Source organism: Melopsittacus undulatus, chromosome 2 (assembly GCF_012275295.1).
Source record: "Melopsittacus undulatus isolate bMelUnd1 chromosome 2, bMelUnd1.mat.Z, whole genome shotgun sequence".
In the NCBI taxonomy this organism is placed as follows: Eukaryota; Metazoa; Chordata; class Aves; order Psittaciformes; family Psittaculidae; genus Melopsittacus; species Melopsittacus undulatus.
In genome coordinates this window covers 3,023,819-3,039,603 of record NC_047528.1, presented here as the reverse complement: position 1 = coordinate 3,039,603, position 15,785 = coordinate 3,023,819, and the positions used below count along the sequence as shown (strand labels likewise).

The following is a 15,785-nucleotide window of genomic DNA, read 5'->3' as shown; positions in this document are numbered from 1 at the left end:
TGAGAGATCTGACATTTAACTAGGGCTTGTCCCATGAAAGTTATTTTCCAATCAATAGTTCCTCTCTTGTTTGTCTTTATTTTGTATTGATGTTGAGATGTGTTGGAGGGGAGATCTCCAGTGCACAAATTAAAGAATGGATTAAATGTGACTGATATGTTGTGCTATATTCAAGCTAGTGCTCCAAAGGGAGTGCATTGAACATTATTTTCACTTAGACATTGTCAAGAGTTATTCTTGATCCTCTTGCACTTACATTCTTCCATCAGAAACACTCATTTTAAACATGGTTGTGATATTCATGGAAGAATATATGATAGAACAATAAAACCAGTGAAAGCTGAATGTGTGTTTGGGGTGATCAGACCTCTCATAGGGTATCAGCATGCAAGTGCAAAGGGGATGGTCACTGGCAGCAGGGCTGAACCCAAAACACACCTTGGGGAACTTGCTCTCCTCATCAATGAGGGAGATGATGTTCATGGGCTTGATGGCGATCATGTCCAAGGCATCCTGGTTATCAGTGAACTCGATGTGCTGCCAGTTGATGTTCTCCAGGTTGTACTCCTCCTGCTCGAGTTTGAAGACGTGGCGCACAAAGAACTGCTGCAGGTTTTCATTTGCAAAGTTAATGCAAAGCTGCTCGAAACTGTGGAGAGAAGGTAAAGGAAAAGCCACATTAGATCCATTGCGATCTATCAGGAGCAGCTCCTGTATGGAGCCAGGCTGAGAACACTGGGGCTGTTGAGCCTGGAGAAGAGAAGCTGTGTGGAGACCTCAGAGCAGCTTCCAGTGTCTGAAGGGGGCTACAAGGATGCTGGAGAGGGGCTCTTCATCAGGGACTGCAGTGATAGGACAAGGGATGATGGGTTCAGACTGAAATAGGGGAAGTTTAGATTGGATATAAGGCAGAAGCTCTTCCCTGTGAGGGTGCTGAGGCGCTGGCACAGGGTGCCCAGGGAAGCTGTGAATGCTCCATCCCTGGCAGTGTTCAAGGCCAGGATGGACAGAGCCTTGGGTGCCATGGTTTAGTGTGAGGTGTCCCTGCCCATGGCAGGGGGGTTGGAACTGGATGATCTTAAGGTCCTTTCCAACCCTACCTATTCTATGGTTCTATGATTCTCCATCTCCCACTATGCTTGAAGCAATATTCTCAGACCACATCAACCACTCAGTCAAATTGCTGTTGGGTGAGAATATGGTTTAAATAATCATCTTCTTCTCCCAGCAGACAATATATATATACCAAAATTATAATAATACAAATATATATATCATTATAATAATAGTATATATGGCCATAACCATTATGTGTGTGGTTCAAGCCAATGAGTTTATGAAACGTTGTCTGCTGGAACACAAAAGTGATGATATAGAATCATAGAATGGTTTGTGTTGGAAGAGACCTTAAAGCTCATCCAGTTCCAACCCCCTGCCATGGGCAGGGACATCTTCCACTGGAGCAGCTGCTCCAAGCCCCATTAGCTCTGATAATCTCTCCTATAGAAAAAGGCTTTGCCCAGACCAGTCCTGTTCATCTCAGGAGAAGTGGGAGAACTGCAAGACATTGGGATGGTGAAGGAAGGTTAAGACCTGGTTCTCCTTTTGCAGCCTCCATACCTGTTCACAGTGAAGTTTTCAAAGCCAAAGATGTCAAGGAGGCCGATGGATCTCCTGACACTCTTGAGTTCCTGGGAAGGAGGTCTGTAAATGGCAGCATTGATCTTCTCCACGATCCATACAAAAAGCCTCCCATAAATTCCCTGAAACATAGAATCATAGAATAGTTAGGATTGGAAAGGACCTTAAGATCATGCAGTTCCAACCCCCTGCCATGGGCAGGGACACCTCACACTAAACCAAAGATGGGGGTCCCTGAGTTTAGCAGTTCCCCTGCTCATCTGCAGCACCAACTCACTCACTGTGGCACAGGCTCCCCTAAAGCATGGCCCGCAACTGAGGACATGCTCACCATTTATGCCACACTCTAGGCATGGTTTAAAGCTTCAAGAGCTGTTATGTAGATCAAGGAAAATGGACCTGAGAGCTTAAAGATAATTGAAAGCAAATTCCCAGATTTGATAGTCCTACATTTTGGATTTATGGGCTCACTGCAAAGCCAGACAGTCCTTTCCTTGCTTTCTAAACAGCTCTTTCTACTGATGAGCAGATGCATGCTGCACTCCTAGACAGCCAAGGACATCTTGCCTGGGTGTCCTTGCAGGTGCCTTGCAAGCTGCTGACTTACATGCAGCACTGGCTAAACAGCCTGCTGATTCAATGAAGCAGCTATTGCTGCTTCAGGAATTCCAGAACTCCACGTTTTACAGGGCTATTAATCTCTTAGAGATAAGCTACAGCAGTGCTAACAGGAGGGAAGTCTGATTCAAAGGCCCATCACCACTAGAAAACTCACTGTCTGGATTTGAGACTAGTTAGGTATCACACTAGCTAGCTTCATCTACCAGCTCCCCACAAATAGACTGTGGGGCCCAAGATGGCCAAAGGATACTACTGAGGTAGCAATCTTACATAGGGCTACCATAACTTCTACAGCCTTACATAGGGCAACCAACAGCCCAGCAGCGATGCAGACCCACCCCATCAACCTTCCTCACCCCAAAGCCTCAGGTGATGCTCTCTCTAGATGCTCTGATGACTGCTGAACTGCTCTATCCCTATTCCTGTTCCTTTGATGTTCAGCTTTATTCACTGCTGCAGACGTGCCCAGATCCAAATTCAGGTGTGGGTATTATAGGAGCTGCTCTGATTTATAGAAGCTGAGGATCTAACCCTGGGCTCAAGCTGGGATGTTTTCCTGAAGTTCAGATGAAGTGATTCCAGATTGCTGGCTCCTTCCATAGGTCACCTTTGAGAACAGACAGTCTCAAGTCCAGATTACAAATCCCATGAAGACCAGGCTATCTAGACCCTTTCCATCGCAACTCTTTGTGCATCCCAATGAGAAAACAGTTTCAAGGCCATCTACTGCACTGAGCTCACACAGGAACCAAGCAAGACACCTTTTCCGTGCACTGGATGCTTCCATCTCAAAAGATGCAGATTTCTTCAGTTTATCAGCAGAATTAGAAGGGAATTCCCTAAGACTTACCTTTACAAAAGCATCCCTCACATCCAGCGCTTGTTCCATGCTGAGAGGAGTGGAGACAGTCTCACCCCTGGTGATGATGGTCCTGCTGGTAAGGCAGTTCATCACGTCCTGAGGCTCAACCTGGTGAGGACATCATGGAACACAGCTGCTGACTTCATCTCACAAGGTGTCCTTACAACGGTCTGGGCTACTGGCCTGAATGTGTATGGCCAGAGAGGAACAGTGCAGCCCCCCATAGGTGCAGGTGACTTTTCTTAGCTGTACAGGGCAAGTATCTCCCATGATGCTAAATGCACATTCAGAGAGAGTAATTAACACTTTTATACAGTGTTTTACTGTGGAAAGTGTTCTTGTGACTTGGTGTGAGATGTTGACGAGGAGTGGGGAGGGAAGATGACAAAGCTGTATCCTGCCAGCATGATTCCTTTGCATCCCCCTGACTCCTTTTCATACTTGAAAGATCAAGCCAGGGACATGTCCACTCCCTAAAGTACATGGAAACAGCTTGCAGACAGCCATGGAGCACACTGTGGGACCAGCACTGCCTATGGAGCTGAGATGGTGTCCCTAAGGGAGCCTTGTTACCTTCTGAAGAATGTTCCAGAATGGATGGTTTGGCTGTATCTCACCTCAGATACAAACAGTGTGACATCTCCATTGCAGCTACTGAACTCTCTGTCAATGAGGGAAACACTATTTCATGGGCTGAGCTATTCTGGATGTTCTTTTCAGGATGATGTGCCACCAAAGTGTCTGTTTCTCTCTACTAGCATGAAGGAGAACTCAGATCCCCAGCTTAGATGGAGACATCCACCTTCATTCCACCAGTGCATGGCAAAGTATGGCTTACCCAGGCCTCTTCAGCCTCATAGAGCTGGTGGTGCAATGAGAGCTTTGACACAACACTGGGAATACAGGAACAAGCCGGAAAGGGGACAGCAACACTGCAGAACCACTGACCTCCAGCAATGATGCTGCAGTGATGAGTGATGCTGACTGAACAACTTCACAGGCATCCAGGTTGTCATAGGTCCGAGCTGGGGGAAGGAAGGCAGAGGGGAAGCCATCAGCAAGGGACTTGGATAGGGTGAGGGAATGGGTCTTTCTTCACTGCCTCTGTGTGATGGGCAGGCAAAATCTGCCCATCAGAAAGAGAATAATGCAGTTTGTGGAGTCCTGCTGGCTGCAAAGGACCTGTACTGTGCTGTGTTAACCACCCTAAATGACTGATGAGGTAAATATGCTTCTAGCATGTAAGTGCTTTAGGCTTCTGTCTTCCAAAGAGGCTTTTTAAATCAGTGTCACTCCTGGGAGCAGAGCAGTTTGGTACCTTTACAAAGACATATTGAATCACACAAGCACTTGTCAAACACTCCATTAATCTCTCCTTGCAAAACCTGAGTCTACTAAATGGCCTGTGGCCATATTCAATCTCCCTGCATCCAGAAAAGGTGGATGTCACTGAGCACACTGGAGTCTGGCAGCTCTGCAGAGTGGGCAAGTGGATTGATTCCTCCTTTCTTGTCCTTTCACACCACAATCAGCAGCTGATGCCCTGGCATGGCACCCTGGCAAGTGGTCTGGATACAGCCCTTAATCCCTAAGCTTGGGTTCCTCTCACCATGCAGAATGAAGAGCAGCAGTGTGCTGGACCACGTCCCTTGTCCCTTTACCTTCATACTGCAGGTTGCCCATGTGCAGGATGGCAGCCAGCAGCTTGGAGATCTCCCAGTTCTCCGTGTCAGTGAACATAAGGACCTTCATTGCAGAGCGGATATTGGCATATTCCTTGCTGTCATCTCGGCCATCGCAGGTTGTGCAGTTACCCTGGGCAGGCAGAGAGGTGACACAGGGCATGGGTAAACCAGAGAGCATCTGGGTATAACCCTAAGCTGTCCATCCCCCTAAATCAGTAGATATATTGTTTAAGGGATGAATAAGCAAAAGATGATGTTGAACCTGTGGATCTGGTTCTGTGCTTTGATGTACACAATCATCCTATGCTCAGCCTCGTGGCCTGCACTTACCCCACTGTCCCCAGCTACCTTGTGTCTGGCTGCAATCAGCAGAGGAGGAAAAGCTCCTTGAGATGGGGATAAAGAGCAAGAAGGAAATGCACTGGAGGCTTTCACTGATGCAGCTAGAAAGGTGGGTCCCAGCCTTGATGCTGATGAACCAGCCTTAGTTACAACTGCTTCTACCAGCTCCTCTGGATTGAAATACTGGTGTATAGGGAGTAGGGTTGGACATTGCTGGATCACTCAGACATGTGGAGTAGAGCACCCTATGCTGCTGAGAATGCACCATGAGCCATGCACTCCTCCTCCCTGCCCATCACTGCTGCAAGAGCATCGGGTTATATCTAACAACTTGGTTATCTCCAAACAAGTGGTCTGGGCACCAAACATCAAAACCATCCAAGTTTGTGGCCCACTCCACTGGAAGAGTGGAAATAACCCAGTCTATCCAAAGGGGTTAAGGGTTTGCACTGTGAGGCTTGTGGTGGTGGGACAAAGGAGTCCTACAAAGCAGCTCTTGGCTATGGATGAAGCAGCACTTCTCTCTTCCTGCTTGCTAACAAGCTCTCACCACATCAGCCCACCGAACATCTGCTCTCACCATGGCAAGGTAGTTGTAATCCGTGGCTTTCCCAAGACCCAGCTTCTTCTTCTGCTCCATGGACATTCCTCTCAGCATGCAGTAAAACACATGGTAGTTCCTCTCATCCTGGGCCTGTAGTAGGAGAGGAAGAGTCAGCTCTGGGAGGAGAATGGCACTGCAATTGGAGAATGTTACTGCAAAGGTAACAGAATCCCAGACTGGTTTGGGTTGGAAGGGACCTTAAAGCTCCTCCAGCTCCAACCCCTGCCACGGGCAGGGACCCCTTCCACTGGAGCAGCTGCTCCAAGCCCCTGTGTCCAACCTGACCTTGAGCACTGCCAGGGATGGGGCAGCCACAGCTTCTCTGGGCACCCTGTGCCAGCGCCTCAGCACCCTCCCAGGGAACAGCTTCTGCCTAAGAGCTCAGCTCAGTCTCCCCTCTCTTGGGCAGGTTCAAGCCATTCCCCTTGGCCTGGCCCTGCAGGCCCTTGTCCCAAGCCCCTCTCCAGCTTTCCTGCAGCCCCTTTAGGTATTAGAAGCCTCTTACAAAGGTTCATAGACCCAGTGCCACCTTGTAGATCTATCACCTCACCTGCCTGCAGACCCGGGACTTCTCCAGCAGGTACTGCTCAATCTTTGCCCCCTCGATAGCTCCCCTTTTGTTGAAGTGGATGTCGATGTACTTCCCAAACCGGCTGGAGTTGTCATTCCGGATGGTCTTTGCATTCCCAAAAGCTGCAGAGAAGAATTGCAGTGGGTTAGAGAGGAGCTGATGTAGGAAGGATCATGGGTCTGGTCTCATGGGCAAGAAAAGAGCGAGGCTGAGAGGGTAAAAATCAGCCCCAATGCCTTTCACTGGAGTTTGGCTGGCTCAATTTCATCTTAGTGTGGGGAAACAGGATACAGCTCAGATCACTGACCTCGGAAACAGAGAGGAGCACAGAGGAGGTATAGGAATGGGATGACCTTATCCAGGAAGAAGGGCTAGGACAACAGGATTTTGGCAGCAGCTGATGAAACACAAGAGGGTTGAGCAAGGTCGGTGGAGGATGCTGCAGTGAATGGGAAATGACAGAGCTGCTGGTGAGTGATTTGGTGATGGAGAGGGAAGGAAAGAGCTTGTTCTTTGGGGGAATACAGAAGCCTAAGCCAGCCTTCAGCAGGAGACTTCTCTTTGCAAATAGACTGTGCAGAGAAAGGTACCCACATCCATCCTCTGTGTGGGTTTGGACCACAGGCTTAAGTGCCCTGGAATTTACACTCCAGGATTGATGGAGATGCATTTGAAGTTCAGAGCTCACATCCCCTCCATCCTTTCAGTGATGAAGAGCATGTTCAAAACCACCTTGTGTGATTGCCATACACCATGGTGCTTTACAGCACCAGTGGTCAGGCAACCCTGAGCCTCATTGCATCCCCATGTCACAACTGATGGAAGCTCCAACAGAGCATAGTGAAGCTCAGCTCAGCTCAGCCAGTGACTTTCTTCTCTGCTCTGCTAATATGATGCTTGGAAAGCAGTTGGGATATTCACATTCACATTGATTCCTAGGGGACTATTTACCAAGCAAACTTCTGATCACTGTAAATAGAAAGGGAGGTAAAAATAATGTTATTATTAAGGAACATGCTATTTTCCCACTTAAGTGTATAAAGTCCATCTGGCATCACGCTGGGGCCAGAGGGGGAGATCACCTCTTTCATTTACAGCCATCCCATTAAAACAGTGGGGCTGAACACAGTAACAGCTTGTCTATTAAAGCCATGAGCTGATTCTCATTATCTGGTTCGTTCTTGAGCTGCCTTAATTTCTTATCTGCATTCTGCTGCCATTTACCAGTCTTGGAAGGAAAAGGTGGGATTTGCTGTTGTGTGTTGCCAGCATAAAGTGTTTAATCTATGAAGCTCTGCTCAGATTAATCTCATGTTCTGCTGAACCAGCAAAGAATTGGAATAGGAGTTTTACAGCTGTGGTCAAATGGAAACTATTAGTTCAATGCAGCATCTACAGGGTATTGGTTCTCTGCATCCAGTTAAATTCCAGCACTGGAAGATTTGGTGATTTTTGGAATCCCAGAATACACACAGGGAATTAGGGAAAATTCAAGGTTCTGTTTTGAAATTTTTGGGGAAAAAATTACTGATTTAAGTGGAAAAAAAATCCACATTTTTCAATTTTAAGTGAACAAAGCAATCGAAAAGAAGTTCAGGTCAGCTGAAATGCTTCACTTTCAATGAGAGCTGTCAAATATACGCATGGCAAATCAGAGAACATCAGTCTTGTGAAAGATCAATTCAGACAGAAAGAAAGCCAATGTGTCGTTCAACAAATGGTCACATCGCTGCTTTGGTTTTCTTATAGACTCATGGAATGGGTTTGGGTTGGAAAGGACCTTGGGATCATCCAGTTCCAACCCCTGCCATGGGGAAAATGTGTTTCCTGGATCAGGTTTGGTTTCTTTATTCCCCAATTTATTTAGACATCATCCGAGGCCTCACCTTCCAGAATGGGATTTGCCTCCAGGACCTGCTGCTCAATCCAGGAATGCTGCCCGCTGATCGCTGCCAGGAACTGCAGGATCAGTTTTGTGCTCTCTGTTTTCCCTGCTCCGGATTCACCACTGCAAAGACAACAGGAATTGAGGTCAGTGAGAGCCCTGCTGCATCCCTGCCAATGATCCTCTCTCTGTTTCCAAAGGGATTGCTCTATCCGTGCCTCTGCATAGGTAAGATGAGGCCACTAAGGATGGGTTTCTAGCATCTTAGGGACTCATTGTGGGACAAATGGTAGGACACAGCTTCCAGCCAAGATCCAGATTTGCTGTATAGTATATTTAACCCAAGCTCTTGCTTGGGTTTGGGTATCTCCAGCAAATACCATCATTCAATCAGCACTAAGAAGAGCATGTACTATTTTCAGGCAGTGATTTTCTGGGTATGATCAGCAGACCATGGGCTTGTGCTCTAGGGGCTAACTGGTGCCATGGGGCATCTTAGAATCATAGAATGATTTGGGTTGGAAAGGAACTTAAAGCTCATCCAGTTCCAACCCCCTGACACAGGCAAGGACACCCTCCACTAGAGCAGCTTGCTCTTCATCATCAGTTTTTGGCTGCCAAAATGCACTAGAAAGCAGACTGTGCAAATGCTGCCTTTCATCAGCAGGCACTTTCACAGGTCCCATAGACTTGTCCTACCAAGGGTATGGGTATGAGAGGAGATCATGGGGCAGGAAGCAGGAGCTACTCCTCAAAGCTTTCTCTTCACTGAGAGATAACTTCTGTTAATCTTGTGATGGTACAAGAGGAAGGGCTGGGCAGAAATCTCTTGGTGTGAGTCTATGGCCTGTCTGATATATGGGGTAGCAAATACCAGTGATTGAAATGGGCCTTCCTGGCATTCAGTAACTATCCCTGTCCTCATGGCTTAACAGCCTCACTTCTCAGAGCTGGCTGGCCACTGCATCATATCTAGCCTTGACTCTCCTATATGAAGCATCTTTAGCCCTGCAAAGTAATCGTTATTGCATGGCCTGTTCAGTTTCATGTGTCTGAAATACTGGCCATAAGATGCTTAAGGTTGAACAGTCCAGAGCAGTGCCATGCAGGAAGACAGCAGAGAACCACAGATCCAGAAATCAAGTTTATTTCTGATCCTTCCTTGTGCAGAATCTGTAGATCTTTGCATCTTTGATGTCTGCAGGAGTATTGAGTTTAAATTTAAAAGGGGAGGTTAAAGATGAATATAAGTTCTATTGGGTTGTGGAGGAAGTACCAAAGGATTGATGAAGCATCTTTACTAGGAGCAGTGACTACAAACAGAGGCCAACTCTGCACTGGAATGGAAGATCTAATGGGTCACTCAGATTTCTGCTTCTATTTGATAAGCTCTTCCCTATCAACCACACTGCAAAGTGCTCATCATCCATTTTCATGGGAGGTTCACAACTCACCTTATGATACAACACTGGTCCTTGTTGTTGCGCTGCATGTTGAAGTAGCAGTTGTCAGCGATGGCAAAGATGTGTGGTGGCATCTCACCAATCTTTTTGTTGGTGTACAGGCGTATCTGCTCAGGTGAGTAGATGGGTAGGAGCTGGTAGGGTTTACTGCCACCAGTATAGAACCAGTGTATGTCTGCAGGAGAAGCACATGAAGGTTTATAGGGACAGTGAGAGGTAGCCGAGAGGCTCTGGTTGCTTGGATGGAGTGTGGAAGCCAGAAGCATCAAGGCATTTCACAAGCTGGATGAGAGATGACGGTCAAGTCAAAGATGCAGGATGGAGCCTGGAGCAAAACTGGAACATAAGTCCCAAAGTAAATCGGTTCATACTCAGCCTTGCTCATGCACAGCATGAATTCAAGCCTTAATTCATACTTTGGATGCTCCTTAGTTAAGATTCAGAGCTTCAAGTCAAGCTTATATTTGCCAAATACATCTCCAAAGCCAGCACATATCCATACATACCTCCTGCATCCCACAAATCATGAGAAACTAGAGATGGAAGAAATCTTAAGGTCATTGTTGTATCTCAAAGCAGGGCCAGCTGGATCCAAACCATTCCTGACAGATGTCTATCTAACCTGTTTTGATAGATCCACAACAGATTCCTAAGTCTGCCCCTTGCAATATGTTCTTCTCTACAATCTCTGCCTAACCAAACCTATTTCTGCTGCAGTTTTAAGCCTTGTCCTGTCCCACAAAGTCTTGACATACTGGAAATGGTCTTGGGTCCATCCCATGATCTCTGTGGCACTCAAATGAGAAAAGCTGTCATAGAACCATAGAATCCCAGATTGAAAGAGAACTCAAGGATCATCTGCTCCAACCTCTCGAGGCAAAGCATGACCTAGACTAGATGCCCAGCACCCTGTCCAGCCCAGTCTTAACAGCATCCAACACTGGGAAGTCACCAGTTCCCTGGGGAGGTTATTCCAATGGCTGCTTGTTCTCTGTCCAGTCTTAGTCAGTTCTCTTGTGTCTTGTTCCTTTATTACTGCCCTTCCAGGAATCATTTCCCTCAAGCCTCTCACCAAAGGGCTTTTGTCACCTTGCTCAGATGCAGCTCTAATGTTGGAGGTTTGGCCACATCCCAAGCCCAGGGCAGAGAATCAGGATCTCATTTCTCTATTTTAGCTATCCAGAAGTTAGTGTCTAGAGCAAGTGAGTCAACAGGGACCCACCTCGGGCTAACCAAGACACATGAGATGAAGGCTATTTTCACTCCATGACTTCAAATGAGCCAAGTCATCTTCTCTAGGTTAACTTTTGGCAAGTAAAGTTATAAGATTCATTTTTTATACATTCTTTTCATATATATTGTATATATATGGATATATTTTATATATTTTTTCAGGGAAAAAAATCATTTCAACATAAAAATGATCCTTATGGGTTTTAATGTGAGTGGCCTAAAACTGACAATAATCCTTTGTGACAAAGCAGCAAAGCGGCACAGGGAAGGATGGTTTGTGAACTGAGAAGACCTCTCCATGCTCTGCTGCCTCTTTTTGTGCATATTGCAACCTGATGAATGAAACAAGGCTGAGCTGTTCCTCACTTGTGAAGGCAGCAAAGTAACTACCACTGCTGGTGAGCGCGAAGGTAGACTTGGACACACAGCCCCAGTTTCTCCCATTAAGCCCAGTATCCCCCAATTAGGATGGAAAGGGATTGAGCGCAGTGAGATCGTAATTTGTTTGCCACCACCTATGCAACACTTCCCACTAGTTCAGGCTTCTGGAAGGGCAGCCAGTAGGTGGCAATTGTGTCCCATAGTAGGGATGCTGAAAGCCCTTAGGGATCCCTGCTTTCTAGCCTCATGGCCAACATCAGAGAGCAACTTTCTGTTCAGTCCCAGGTGAGGTTTGACTTTACAGTGATGAGAAAGGGCACAACAGCATCCCCTGCAATAGGGAGTTACATGTCAGTAAAGGAAAAGATCTCTTTAAACTTAAGACTAAGTTGTCACAAATCCAAAGGGTAGAAATTGGCTGTGAAATCATGTAGACTGAATGCAAGAGGAGGAAGGCATTGAAGTAATGGAGCAAAGAAGTCCCAGAGCAGCCTCAACAGGGCCAGAGCAGGGAAACTTAGTTCTCAAAGGAGTGAGCTCACTTTCTGAATGGGATTCTGTCACCACAATCCCCAATGAACCCCAGTTCCAGCCCTGGGTGAAATACTTGGAAGGCTCTTTTCCACTTCATAGCTTATTACCAGGTTAACTTTAGGGACATTTCTAATCTTCCTTCTCCAAGACTTCACAGAGGCCTCTGAAATCCCTGCACTTCAGTCACACTGCCCTGCCCTGTCCCGAATGCAGCCAGTGAGGCTTTTAAAGGAGTTAACCATTAGGTGCAGGATGTGGATGCTCTCACTGACCCTTCCCTTGTGATCCACAAAATACTCTGTCAGCATGAACTCTTGTTTTTGTAGGTTTTCCTAGTTGATAAATACAATTTACCCCCTTCTCACGGCTGATGGAATGCAAAACTTTGTCCACTTTGCTGATGAGGGACCAAAGGGCACCTCCAAGGAAACATTATCTCTGGTTTCTATGGCTGAGTGAAGGCAAAGCCCTCCTCTCTTGGGAAAATAAAGCTCTATCAACAGGCAGAGGATCTGCCATAGTTGACCACAGGAACCACATAGAATCATAGAATGGTTAGGGTTGGAAAGGACCTTAAGATCATCCAGTTCCAACCCCCTGCCATGGGCAGGGACACCTCACACTAAACCATGGCACCCAAGGCTTCATCCAACCTGGCCTTGAACACTGCCAGGGATGGAGCATTCACAACCTCCCTGGGCAACCCATTCCAGTGCCTCACCACCTTAACAAATTCATGCCTCATGACCTACCTTTTAATAAGCCCCAAACAGGGGCTTTACCCTCCTGAGCCTGCTGCCCTCACTACCCAGCACACCATGGCTGACTTCATCTGGATTTTGATGGGGTTAAAGCTTTACCAAATATCACTGAGTTTTGGCAACCCTTGGAGAGCAGCAGCAGGCACTGGTTTCATCTCTAGATATTTAACCTTACTCATGAGTCCAAACTCACCACCAGATGCTCTGGTTATTCAGCATAGTTTCTCTTAGTGCATGCAAGCCAAACCAGTGGCAGTAAGCTCTTGATTAAGGGTTTATTATATAGCTGCAGAAGGTTCTTTCCTTCAGGTTAAGTTCATTACTTAGAAGCATTTACAGCTTTAGCTACATTCAAAGGATGGGGACATTCCAACTCTGGGGAAGGTACCACAGCTTCACCATGAGGATGCAGCAAGGGGGATGATGCTCTCAATGCCTTTGTGAAGCAGCAGCAATGGCAATGCAAAAAGTCAATGAGAATGCCACAGTGATGAACAGAAACAAGTGGTCTGGTGTAAGGCATAGCAGTGATGGCAATGACAGTGCCAAGAGTCATACTTACCCTCCCGCCGCAGTTTGTCTTATGAGTAGAATATGAGGGAGGAGAAAAAGGAAAAGGGTATTTTATTAGAGCAGGATTAAAGCCTCCACAAAGCTAAGATGATGAGGAAACAAGAGGGACTGAAGTCCTTTACTCAGCATGCCCAGATACCCTTTTGAGCAGTGAAGGTGAAGTCGCACTGAGCTTCATCATCTTTAAGACAGACTAATTCATACCACAGAAGAAAACACCTCAGGGCACTTGGTATCTCCTACCCATATGGCATCCATATGATACCTTGGCATTGCAAAACTGCCATTAATCACCACATTCAATACAAATCTACCTATCCTAGCACCACCACTCTTGTAAGATGAGATCTAAAGATCCTGAACCTTCAATAACACATGTGTAAACAGAGGTGGTTTATGTACCTCTCTATCAAGCTATGTGCTCTATGTCATTATGACAGTGTCATTCTGATTTGAGATTGCACTAACTGCTGCCTTGTGCCCAGGATGTGGGCTGGAGCTCCAAAGCCATTAGTGGTGTGCAGCAATTCAAGCACAGTAACCTGGAACCTCTGTGATGCAAATCCCTTTGCTGGATGTGGCCATCCCTAATGCAGTAGCTCTGTAGGACACATGGCACTGTCATTATCAGACCCGAAGAACTAGTAGAGAAACCACATGGTTACTGACTCATTTCAGCCCAAATCACTGCCCACACTCACCTCCAGGCTAGAAGCTGCCCTTTGCATTAGCCCTTATTAGTATGATGCTGCCAAACACGCTCTGCACAGTATCCATTTGTGTTCCTAACCTCCCTGGATGCCTGTGAACAGCTTGGTGAGGGAGCACAGAGGCAGAGCTTCCATGAAGGAGCTGGGTGTATTCACACACCATCCGGTATTGCACACATGATATCTTACCTGAGGACCTCTGTTCACTTGGTGAGACAACAGGCACTTGTCTGATGGAGACCACAGGGGAGACACATGGACAGGAGTGCGGAAGTACCCAACATGATCCCAGCTTTACCAGAGAAAGCTGTGGGAATCCACTTGGCACCACTGCAGGGTGTCCACAAGCAATGGATAAATACATGTTCTCTGGATGAGCCAACCAGCTATTTGCTATCAGTACTTCATGGATGGCATTCAGGTCGCTTGGATCGAGTTATCCCTATACATACCACATCTAACCTTGTCAATGGACACGCTCTGAGCTGAAGGAGGTTGGACTGTAGACTTCCAACCTGAGGTTCTAACATAAGCTCTTCTACCCAATCTCCAGCCAGCTCTGAAGCAACCACATCACCCAACAGGCACCTATGTTTGCACAGCTGAAAGGCAGCCTTGGCTCTGTTGGCTCTACTGATCACTCTGGTGACTGCCACGGGTGCTTTAGGGCACATGGAGGCATCACCTCAAGGATGAAGTTGGGCTGCTATCTTTTGATAGTGTATCATTATGGCTGTGGCTTCCTGAAGGAGCTCCAGGGGGTAATTCAGTTCATCTGATGTGTAGATCATTTTCTGGTCTTGACTTTAAATGGACAATACCTGGGCATCGTGCACAGCCAATAATGTGTGTGAATTTGGGGGTCTCTATTCTCCTCCATGCTTTGTGGATCTAGGGGTGTCCTTCCAGCAGCCCCATCCCCTTCCTCTAGGATGGAAATCCATCTTTTAAAGAAGAGATGAATATCCTCCAGAGCTGGCACTAGGAACTTGTCAACCATATGAACAGCCTACATATAAGTGGTGTGTTCTCCATCACTGCCCAGCTCCAAATCAAAACCATCCTATCAAAAGGCACTGGATATCAAGCAGAAGAAGCAGAATTGGTAGATAAAGTCCTGGATATGGTCTGTCAGCTTATCCTATCTGGGAAGTCTGTACTGCAATTCCCTCTGCCTGAAAATCCAGTGGTCTCTATAGCCTTTTGAAATTAGATTGCCAGATGGCTTTGCAAAGGTTTCCAAAGGCACAGCAGGCACTTACCTGAGTGAAAACTAGGATTTGAGGGCAATACCAAATGTTCCATATATCCATAGGCTGTTTGTGTACATTAAGCTAATGGTAAATGCACATATGTACTCTGCGCTTCTGCCCCAAGAGTGTGCACCAGACTACACAGCCTATAGCACACTGATAAAACCAGCACAGAGACCGGAATGCTGACTCTTGTCCTGCTGGGAGGTGGCCTTTGTGAGGTTATTGCAGGAAAGAGATGTAGCTCTGGCTGGCTCCATGTGAAACCCTCGATTCTGAATGTCTGGTTGGGTTGGAAAGGGTGCACTGGATCCATTGGGCACAACTGAGCTGACCTAAGGAAGGGCATTGCTCTCCCAAGAGAACAGCGGTCAGGATCCCAGGCAACCCAGTAGTCATAAACACCAATGGGGAAGGTGCTTTATTGCTGTTCTGGGAGTTGCTCACTTCATTGTTCCCAATTAGTTCACACATGCATTTCCTCATCCTTTCTCCACACTCTGCACCTCCAGCAATTCATAGAATCATAGGATCCCAGACTGGAATGGACCTTAAGGATCATATGGTCTGACCTTTGTAGGCAAAGCATGACCTAGACTAGATATCCCAGCACCCTGTCCAGCCCAATCTTAACACTGCCCAATGTCCAGGGAATCTACCGCTTCC

General features: G+C 46.8%; 1 protein-coding gene across 1 annotated transcript in view; it reads right to left on the bottom strand.

Moving 5' to 3' along the window:
• MYO7A (myosin VIIA) overlaps window positions 1-15,785 on the bottom strand; it is a 104,556-nt gene that overhangs the window by 47,452 nt on the left and 41,319 nt on the right. Inside the window, 10 exon segments of the mRNA XM_034074426.1 lie at window positions 439-649; window positions 1,621-1,763; window positions 3,113-3,232; window positions 4,073-4,149; window positions 4,786-4,939; window positions 5,732-5,845; window positions 6,306-6,448; window positions 8,213-8,334; window positions 9,666-9,819; window positions 9,822-9,849. Of these exon segments, the coding sequence (XP_033930317.1) occupies window positions 439-649; window positions 1,621-1,763; window positions 3,113-3,232; window positions 4,073-4,149; window positions 4,786-4,939; window positions 5,732-5,845; window positions 6,306-6,448; window positions 8,213-8,334; window positions 9,666-9,819; window positions 9,822-9,849 (1,266 nt within the window).